The sequence below is a fragment of the Lipophrys pholis genome (genome assembly GCF_963383615.2).
Source record: "Lipophrys pholis genome assembly, chromosome: 7".
Taxonomy (NCBI): domain Eukaryota; kingdom Metazoa; phylum Chordata; class Actinopteri; order Blenniiformes; family Blenniidae; genus Lipophrys; species Lipophrys pholis.
In genome coordinates, this window is record NC_137638.1 from 2,555,929 (window position 1) to 2,565,847 (window position 9,919).

Here is a 9,919-nt window from a genome sequence, read left to right on the forward strand (position 1 = left end):
TTTCTCTCCACTTACGCCGCGTGAAAACCACCGGTGAGGGCAAACGAACTACAACCCGGAAGTGAGCGGAGCGGCTTCAGTCTGCCAGCAGGCAGCAAACATGTTGGCAGTTCCGTTACTGCTCCTGCTTTTATCATATTGCGACTCAGTTTGTGGCGTTTTCCAGCAGCTTTACTGCACTTTATCGGACAGCTGTGAGTGCGACTTCAAGCCGAATATCAGAGGTGAGTGCAGCCGAGCGGGTTAGCCGTTAGCCGTCAGACGTAAACAATGCTCCTTCCTACGTTAACCCGCCGTAATATTCTGGGAATCGCACGTGTTTATATAACTAATCTTTTGTGTTAACGTTGTGAGGTGTGTGTATGTTCAGGTTATATTTTTTCGGAGTTTCCAGTTATTTCAGTAAATTCCTGTTTCTGTGGTTTCATGACAAGAAGTCCTCTCTACTGCCTGATTTTATTCACTCCCTTTATTTTTTCTGAAAAAACTATTACATCCTATGTTAAGTTATGTCCACAAACTGACCAGAGGTGTCTAACATGTGGCCGGTGGACCCAAACCAGCTCAGTAGATGGAGCGATGAGGCCATGAGAATGGTGTTAGCGTTAGCACAAGAACTACCAGACGTCAAAATGTGTTTTTAAACGAATCGGTTGTATTTCTGTGTTCATTATTGAGTGTTTGTCGTAATATGGAGGTGTTTACGTGCTGAAATGAATCAATTTCTGTATACGATCAATGACGTGCCATTCCAGAGCAAGCAAGGCAAAGTTTGACTTTCTCATAATCACAATATAAAATCGACATAATCTATGTCCTCAGTTTGCTGGAAGTACTGTTGTAGTGGGGTGTGGTTCTGGCACCCTGCTCCTCCGGCTCTTTTCTGGGCTTCTCACCTAACAGAAGCTGTTTTGTGATTTTTCTGAGGAGCAGGCTTGGAGTGGGACCTTTACAAGAATGTCTTTGGTCAGCATCTGGTTCAGGACATCGTGTCGGAGGAGGTGGCCCGGTTCCTGGCCAACAAGAGCCCCGATCGGCCCCTGGTGCTGTCCTTCCACGGATCCTCCGGGACGGGAAAGAGCCTGGTCAGCTCGATGCTGGGGAACCATCTGTACGGCTCGGCCATGAGCAGCTCGTACGTCCACCAGTTTGTTCCTACGCTCCACTTCCCTTCACCCCACCGGGTCAAAGAGTACCGGGTAAGTCACGTTCTTCACTTCTGACTCTGGTTACCGCTGACCCGGAGGATCTGACGCTGGCCCCGATCACGTTGAGTTGAGCCGGACTGTGTTTTCTGGTTTCCAGGAGGAGCTGAAGGCCTGGGTACAGGGAAACCTGACCGAATGCGCTCGCTCCGTCTTCATTTTCGACGAGATGGAGAGGATGCCGCCTGGCGTCATCGACGTTCTCAAGCCTTTCCTCGGACCCTCCCACGTCGTGTTTCGCACCAACTACCGCAAGGCCATCTACGTCTTCATCAGGTACTGCACGCCGATCAGAGAGGCTTCGAGGGGAAGCCCCATCTCCGACACTAAATCCTCATTTCTAACAGATATTGCAATACACTAATGTTTTTAACAGTTATAACACCTGCTGAGTGAAAAGAAAAAAATCTACACAAACAGGATTTTTCTTGATTCCCAACAGAAATTGTCATTTGAAATTAATATGAAATCTCAGGCTGAGTGAAACTTAGTTTTAGTCCCGTATTGGTCCGAATATAGGACAAGCCACGCCCCTTTTACAAGGGTCATATATTTTTATTACATTTTTTTATTCGTTCATTTCAGGCATGTCACATTTCAAATATTTTGTGCAATCACATACATAACCAATATCATTATTATATCCCTACACACACACACACACACACCTCATATATCTGATTAACGTGCCTGAAAAGACACTAATGACTGAAACAGGTTAAATTGAAGACGTGGGAAAATTAATGTCGGAACATGTCAGAACATCTATCAGGACAGATGTTCTCCAGCTGATTTATTCAATCGGTCTTCAAGTCAGTGACTCACAGTCAGTTTTAGTTCTGCTGGATAACAAACAAGCTGATAAAGTCATCAACTAAACTGCACACTGCCATGTTTTCGAGAGTTTCGGGGAGTTTCAGGGTGTGTCAGGGGGGTTTCGTGGTGTGTCAGAGGGTTTCAGGGTGTGTCGGGGTGTGTCGGGGGGGGGGGGGTCGGGGTGTGTCAGGAGGGGGTTTAGGAGTGGTTCAGAATGTTTCTGGAGGGTTACTTGGGGTTTAGGAGTGTTTCTGGGTTTCAGAGTTGGTACACCATCATCTGTCGTTTCAGTGAGTAAGATGTTTCTGTCCTGTGTGTGTCCGTCCTGCAGCACCACAGGACAGGAGCTGATCAGGGAGGTGACCATGCAGAACCGACTGGCCGGACACGAGCGAGAGGACATCAAACTGTCCGCCCTGCAGGACCGACTGGCACAGGCAGTTTACAACGACAGCAGCAGTAAGACTCCTCCAGACGCATTTAGTATCGAACCCACAGGGGGCGGGGTTGACAGTACTGAAGCCTCTCTCTCTCTCTCTCTCTCTCTCTCTCTCTCTCTCTCTCTCTCTCTCTCTCTCTCTCTCTCTCTCTCTCTCTCTCTCTCTCTCTCTCTTCCCCCCTCCCCAGGCGGGTTCTTCCGTTCGAGCATCGTGAAGCAGAAGCTGGTGACGGTGTTCGTGCCCTTCCTGCCGCTGAGCCGCTGCCACGTGGAGCGCTGTGTCCACTATCTGCTCTGCCAGTCGGGGAGCTGCCAGCGCAGTGACGTGGTGGAGGCAGTAGGGGGCGACATGACCTACACTCCTGCTCAGGGCCAGTACTTCTCCACCACCGGCTGCAAGGCCGTCGCCGCTAAGGTCAACTTCTTCCTGTGAGCGCCAGGTTCCAGAGGAGGAAGAGCTGCGTCCGCCCACAGTGGGGACAGCGCTGGGAATCGAACCGGGACTCTGTGGTGAGCCCTGCACCGGACGGCACCTTCAGAGAGCTGCAGTCTGTATTTATTGATTTCTAATGGCTTGAGTAACGTCACCATCATACTGCAGGAGGCAGTTCTGTGTGCAGGCAGTGGAGATGCGCACACACACACACACACACACACACACACGCCTGAGTGAGTATAAATCCTCCGCTCACACTTCACCATCATTGATTCATTTTCCTATTTATCGGGAAGGTTGAAGTTATTTATTATGAAACCATAATAATGAGCAGCTTGTGATTGGCTGCTTTTTAAGTATTAGTCCAGTTTCTATTCAAATTATTGAATAGGCTCAAATAATGACTCTTATCGAGCACCGATAAAGATTTATTTGTTAATGATGCCAGAAAACCACTGAATGTGGTGGACACGCCCCCTGGTGGAGGACACGCCCCCTGGCGGTCAACCCTATAAATAATAAAATGTATTTTTGAAGAGAAGAAATACACATCAAAACAAAATGTGGGCGTCGTATGAACGCGGACTCGCTCGCCGTCTCCTACTCTGCAGGTGCAGAGTAGTACAAGAATGACTCAGGAGTGCCCCCTACCATGAGGCAGAAGAGTTGCTTGCCTCATGGCCTTCTCTCTGGATCAGGTGTTTCACCTGCTGGATCCGCTGCGTGAGGGTCACTGGGGCAGTTCCCCGGGGGCTGTAGTGACAGAATCCAGGCAGCAGGGGGCAGCAGACAGTGAGGAGAGGGAGCAGCGTGCTGGCCGGTCAGTTTGAATGTTAAACATGGCGTGAAGCGGTTGAAACACTGAGCTCATACGGAGGCCGCGGTGAATCCACACGGAGGATTTTCTAAGTGTTTTACGCTCTTAAAAAAAACAAAAAGAGCTTTTATTGTTGTTAGTTTACGATGAAATGTTTTTATTTTAAAGTTTAAAAACACTCAGAAGTGCACTTTAATGAAGGTCATGCATTCACTGTCGGACAAATGGAATTCTGTCTTTTGTTGTGTTTAAATGTGTTACCTTCATTTTTTTGAAAATGTATTTCAGTGAGCTGGAAAGAGTTTGTCTCTTTCAGGACTAAATCTTTAGTATTTCAGTTGTTTACTTTGTCTGTTTTGTCTCGAGACAAAGTAATGAGCTGATCTGTAGAAAGACACCAGGGCTGGATGGAGGACGGCTCTGAATGAAGGGACAATGAACATCTGAATATTTTGCCAAAGTTCAAACATCTAATATTCTGGATTTCCCCTCGTTTGACGCCAATAAAAGCTTCATAAAACCTGAAATGTGTGTTTACGTTCCATCTTCATCTGAGACGGAGCTGCTGTGGATGTGAAGTGTAAAATGAGTTTGATATCAGAGCGGGACGGTGAGGACCTCCCATCCTGCCCAGCTGACGTCTCTGTGATGACTTCATCAGCCACACACACACACACACACACACACACACACACATACATGCATGGTGAGGAAGAGGAGGGGTTCAAAGGTCACCTCGGAGGCCTCTTCAGCCCAGCTGCTGTGTGTCGCCGTCGCCGTGCCTCTGGACAATGGAACACATAAAGCCAGCAGGAGCACACACACACACACACACACACACCTACACCTCGGTGACCTCCGCCTGTTTTCACACGCTGAAGAGTTTCTAGATGTTCGTCTTCTTCTGTCCTCAGAAGCTCTTCGTCCTGAAGGAAGAAGAAATGTCTTTTCTTTCAGCACATAGTTTCCTTCCTCTTCTTTCCCTCGGACTCCTCCACGCAGATCCAGAGTAACCCCCCCCCTCGGCCCTCCTAACAGTTGTGTGGTGGGGGCAACAATGGGATGCTGCCCCCCTCCCTGCCCCTCCGCCTCTTCATTCTTCTCCCTAACTGCTCCATTATTACTCTGCTTTCACTTGTAAATGCAGCCAGCGATACTTCTGATGGGTCTTTTATGCCCGCGGCCGGGGTCAGCGGGGATGGGGGGGCGGGGGGGGGGGGGGGGGGGGTCTTGGGGTCTTGTGCTGTTTTGTCACTCTCTCTCTTGCGGACCACAGAGTATGAGGGGACAATTGTGACAAAGAGTTAAATCCTCTTTTTGTGTGTGCAGTCATGTGGGACAGTGGGGACGGGATGTGGCCCGGCGTTACTGCAGCGTCCGTCCCCCCAGCCCCCCCTCCCCCCAGCACTGACCACTGCAGGAAGCAGCGTGTTCAACGCCACAAATCAACCAATCAAATCGGGATGTCTTTCAGGGGATGAAAAAAAAACAGTTTTATAAGTGTGAATCAATACAAGTACTTTAGAATTACAAAACTCTGTCGGCACTTCAAAAACAAATTGACAACCGTCACCAGTATATCTGTGGCACATGGTGGAGGTACCATCATGCTGTGAGGCTGCTTTGCTGCCTCTGGTACTGGACTTATTGACTTTAGTTTACACGAAAACATTTCAAGTGAAAACATCATTTCAGAAAAGTTTCCGACTGACACGGCAGCGTTCAGGAAACTGTTTTCACAAATGAGCAATGTTGGTCACCGTTACGTTTTAATAAATGATGTTTGTGATTAATAACGCTACGCGTTTTCACAAATCAACAATGGTGGCTCGTGTGTCGAAATGATCCTGACGGTTCTTGCGTCCGTCAGGAAATATTGTCCCCCGGAACTAAAGCCCGTTCCCTTGGGACAGTGTTTACTGATGGACTATTCTGATTAATGTTGTTATGTGTGTGTGAGTTTGTGTGTGTGTGGGCGGGGGGGATTGGTGGGGGGGGGGGGGGGGGGGGGGGTTGCTGGTGACCTCTGAACCCCCCCCCCCTCCACCACGCACACACACATGCAGGAGCACTGGGGGTCCATGCCCATATCTCCAGGACAACAGGTGAACAAAGGGGACCAGGAGGGGGGGAATGTGAGGCCAGCACAGAGGTGGGTCAGGGGGTGAGGGGTGACTCCAGGAGGGGGTGAGGGGTGAGTTGGGGGGGGGGGGGTTGATGCCATGAGATGAGAGGGGTATTTGGAGGTGATATCAGGAGGGGGTGGAGGGAGGGTGGGGGTGGGGGTGGGGGTGGGGAATCATTTTGACCTTGGCCTTTAGCGTGATGGTCAGATGGCTGCGAGGGAAGAGGAGGACGAAGAGCATGTGGCACCCATCGCTCTTTTTAAACCTGCAGTGTACACACACACACACACACACACACACACACACACACACACACACACACACACACACTCAGGCTGTGGCGTGAAAATCAAACGAACCTCTGCTTCAAACCGGAGGAGGCCAAACTCACACTGAGTTTGTTTTTCTCTTTCCCTGTGAACAAATCAGACAAAAGGAGCAGGAAAACATTAAAAAAAGGTTATTTTAATTTGTTGACACTAATAGAATGTTTTAATCCATTAATTACCTTTTTTCTATTTTAGTATTTTACACTGAAACTTACTCACCATCCAAAAATGATGCATCTATTTTTCTAATGGAGGAAAAGCAAATTAAAAGTGAACATTACATCTTTGAATCAGAACTTTTATTATTTATGCTGAACAAATACACAATAATTTATGTTCTTTACATGAATTGGAAAAAAAAAAGTGAGTGTTTCCTGTGATGATCATTGATTCTTCTCCATCCTTCACTGGCGTGTAGCAGCGTCCCTCGTCGGAGGGATAAAGGGCTTGGAAAAGCTCTGGGTTTGTTCAACTACATTTAAACATGATACATTCCTGGAGAATTATGCAAATTATAATCCCCAAAACGCCAACAAAAGGAGGCAACAAAAGCTCAGCAGTGGAGCTTCCAGACAGAAATCTTAGTTTCACTCCAGCAAACTGTAAAACGAGCGAAGCAGTCCATTAATTCAAGACAAATCTCCCGTCCTGTGAGTTGGACGTCCTCCTCCTGCAGGCCTGGAGTGACTCTGAGAGGGAGAGAGAGAGAGTTCTGCCTCAGTTCATCAGTTTAAGGAGAATAAAGTTCAGTACTGTGATGACGGGAGGGACAGAGGTCCTGCGAAGGCCCTGAAAGGAGTGCAGGAGCTTCCAGCAACAGATGTCCAGGCACAATTCTCGAGCAGGGTTTGAAATCATACAAGAATTGCGTTTGGACAATCAGCAGCGAGGGCTCAGGAAGCTCGGGAAGCTCCGGAAGCTCCGGAAGCTCCGGAAGCTCTGGAAGCTCTGGAAAGCTCTGGAAGCTCAAACGACAAACAAAAAACAAAGAACTAACAGAAGCTTTAAAAAAATAAAAAAAAATCCACGAAATGCTAAAAAGCTCCAAAATGCAGGAAAAGAAGAGCATGAATGTGCAGATAATCTTAATCCTGATTGGGACCCCATCCATTCATAAAGTCACACAGACACCTGTAACTCCTCCACCAGCTCCACCAGCTCCAGAAAGCTGCTGCCGCCACGGCTCCTCCACACACACCTGCAGCTGCATGGAGCTCCACCCGGACCTCCGCCCGGGGAGCAGCAGGCTGCACGCCCTCCCTCCACGGTGGTCGCAGCGCCCTGCCTGGGGTGCGAGCCTCCATCAGCCACTGCTGCTCCGCCTTCCACCCTCCCTCCCTCCCTCCACCCTCCCTCCTCCCTCCTCCAGCTTCTTCTGGGTTTCCTCCAACAAGAGGAGCCGGTACGAGTCGGTGACACCGGGTGGTTACCGCTCTGGGTACTGACACACACACACCCCGACGGAGGGATGATAAATGTCCATTGTGACCCGGAGGAGGAGGAGGAGGAGGAGGAGGAGGAGGAGGAGGACAACCTTTCAAGTGGCCCATTTTTCTGAGAAGGCAGTAGTACAGTATATTTGGTTCCACCTCGGTCAGTAATGTTGACAGACTTGATATATTGAACTCAGCATCTTTACAAACTATTCCAACATTGAAGGAAAAATATTTTGAATATTTATATTTGAATTTGAATTTGAATGGTTCTTGACCTGATCGGAGCGACTCTGAAACTCTGGAGACCTTTATCAGTTTGGTTTGGAAGGAGTTGGAGAACCTCCAGAACCTCCAGAACCTCCAGAGACTCATTGAGTTTCACTTGTGTGAATTAATTCAAATGTTTTTTATTGATACGCAGGACAGAACCGCAGACAAAACAGCAGAACGCAAAGTAGATCACATCGATTCAAAAAGCAGTTTTCATGTCTCCTCGTTCTGCTCTTTTATTTCTTTAAAGGCCAAAAGTCCGTACAAGACGTCATGGAGTTGTAAAATCAGGGAGGAAGTTCAGGAATCATCAACCTGCTGGATTCACAGAAGAGAGAAACATCAGTGACGCTCCGTCATGTGGAGGGACGGAGAATATTGATCCTATTGAAAAAACCAGAATGTGTCGCTCTGACTTCGTGTTCCAGTTGATGGAGGCGCTGGTGGGGTTCGAGGGTCGACCCCCTCCTGGACTGAGAGCCCACGGAGGTGGGAGGAGGGGGACGTGGCCATTCCTGAATAAATTAGCTCTCTTGTCTGAAGGCGTCCAGCCTGCTGCTGACCTCCGACCTCTGCTGAAGAAAAGTTATTGAGTTTGCAGCTGAAGCCTCCTAAAGCTGACCAGCGAGGTGGAGGCTGGGAAAGTGGCCTGATGGAGGAGAGGGGTCCGTCAGCGGGGTCACCACACAGGGGGGGGGGGGGGGGGGGGAATGCTGCTCAATGTGTGTGTGTGTGTGTGTGTGTGTGTGTGTGTGTGTGTGTGTGTGTGTGTGTGTGTGTGTGTGTGTTTGGGCTGGTTGATGCCCTTTTGTTTCTGGCCTTCCTTTCTTCTTCGGTCCTCCATTGGAATTCGCTCTGGCCTCTTTTGTATTGATTTCACTCTTTCAGGGGCTCGTCGGCGTCTTTCCGCTGTTTTATATGCCCCCCCCCCCCGGGACCCTCTATCACCTCCTCCAGCCCTCCTCTTTCACTCTCTGCAGAGTGAGAACACAACGCTCCACTTGACGGGATGCGACTCATGACATAAACCCTAATTAATGAAGAGCGTAATTAGTTAGACATTAGAAGGTGAAATCAATATGTTTTAGATAAAAGAGCCTGGGGGGGGGGGGGGGGGGGGGGGGGCACGGTGGGAGAAGAGCAACATGTGGAGTAGAAGAATTAAGCTTCATGGGAACAGTTTGTTTTAGCTTGTGGAGTTTATTCAGTTCAAGGTAACATTAAGAAAATTATCGGACTGAAAACTCAACAACAGTTTTCAGTTTTTAACCGTCAGAGTAAAGCTGATATCGTTTGTCTTTTAATGCTTCATTAACTTTTGCGGTGTGATGTTACGTCTGTTGTTTGTGCCAAAAAAAACAAACCAAAAACCTTCTTGTACTTACAGATGTGTGTTTATCCTTTGGACAAGTTTTTCACAACTTTTAACAAAAAAGATTTTTTTTCTGAAAACCATCTTTCGAAATATGAGACTTGTAGGATTTGGACACATTTTAAATTTTAAAGGATTAAAGCTGATAAATGTGACGTCATGGCCTCCAGCAGATCAGATGGGAATTCCCTTCTGTGTTAACTTAATTGACATGAATCAAAAAGTTGTTTGTTGTTTGTTTTTGATAAGTAGTGATATAATTGATTTAGAAATAAACCGTCTGATGGATTTCTATCTGAATATCAGAACCCCATGATGTCAGTAAAAACGTTACTCCTCGAGTTGAAGGAATCCTATGAGATCTGCCAGACAAGGCTATGAGGAAACATGGCATGCTGCAGCGTCCCCTGTTGGACGGTCGAGGAGCTGCAAGACTGAAGTTGTACAAAAAAAAATATATATAAAAAACAATAAAAAGAAAAAACGTTCATGTTAGTTAGGTCAACCTGATCCTCTTGTAGTGATCTGCAACCTGCAGCGGTGCAGCCGGAGTGAAGCAGCTGGTCTGGACTGACTGCTGATTGGATCATATTGTACTGAGGAAAGTTCCATGGGAACTTTTCAAATGTTGTGAAGATTCTGAATAAAAGAGTGGAGGCGTTTGTTTTTGTTT

The 9,919-nt window shown here is 47.9% G+C and overlaps 1 protein-coding gene across 1 annotated transcript; it reads left to right on the plus strand.

The window, feature by feature from the left end:
- The first annotated feature begins 22 nt into the window (after positions 1-22).
- Positions 23-4,237, plus strand: tor2a (torsin family 2, member A). Its single transcript, XM_080468256.1, has 5 exons — positions 23-224; positions 934-1,199; positions 1,306-1,481; positions 2,353-2,480; positions 2,649-4,237. Exons 1-5 carry the CDS (start codon positions 101-103, stop codon positions 2,891-2,893), a joined length of 939 nt encoding a protein of 312 aa, XP_080324382.1. The 5' UTR covers positions 23-100; the 3' UTR covers positions 2,894-4,237.
- Positions 4,238-9,919: the final 5,682 nt, after the last annotated feature.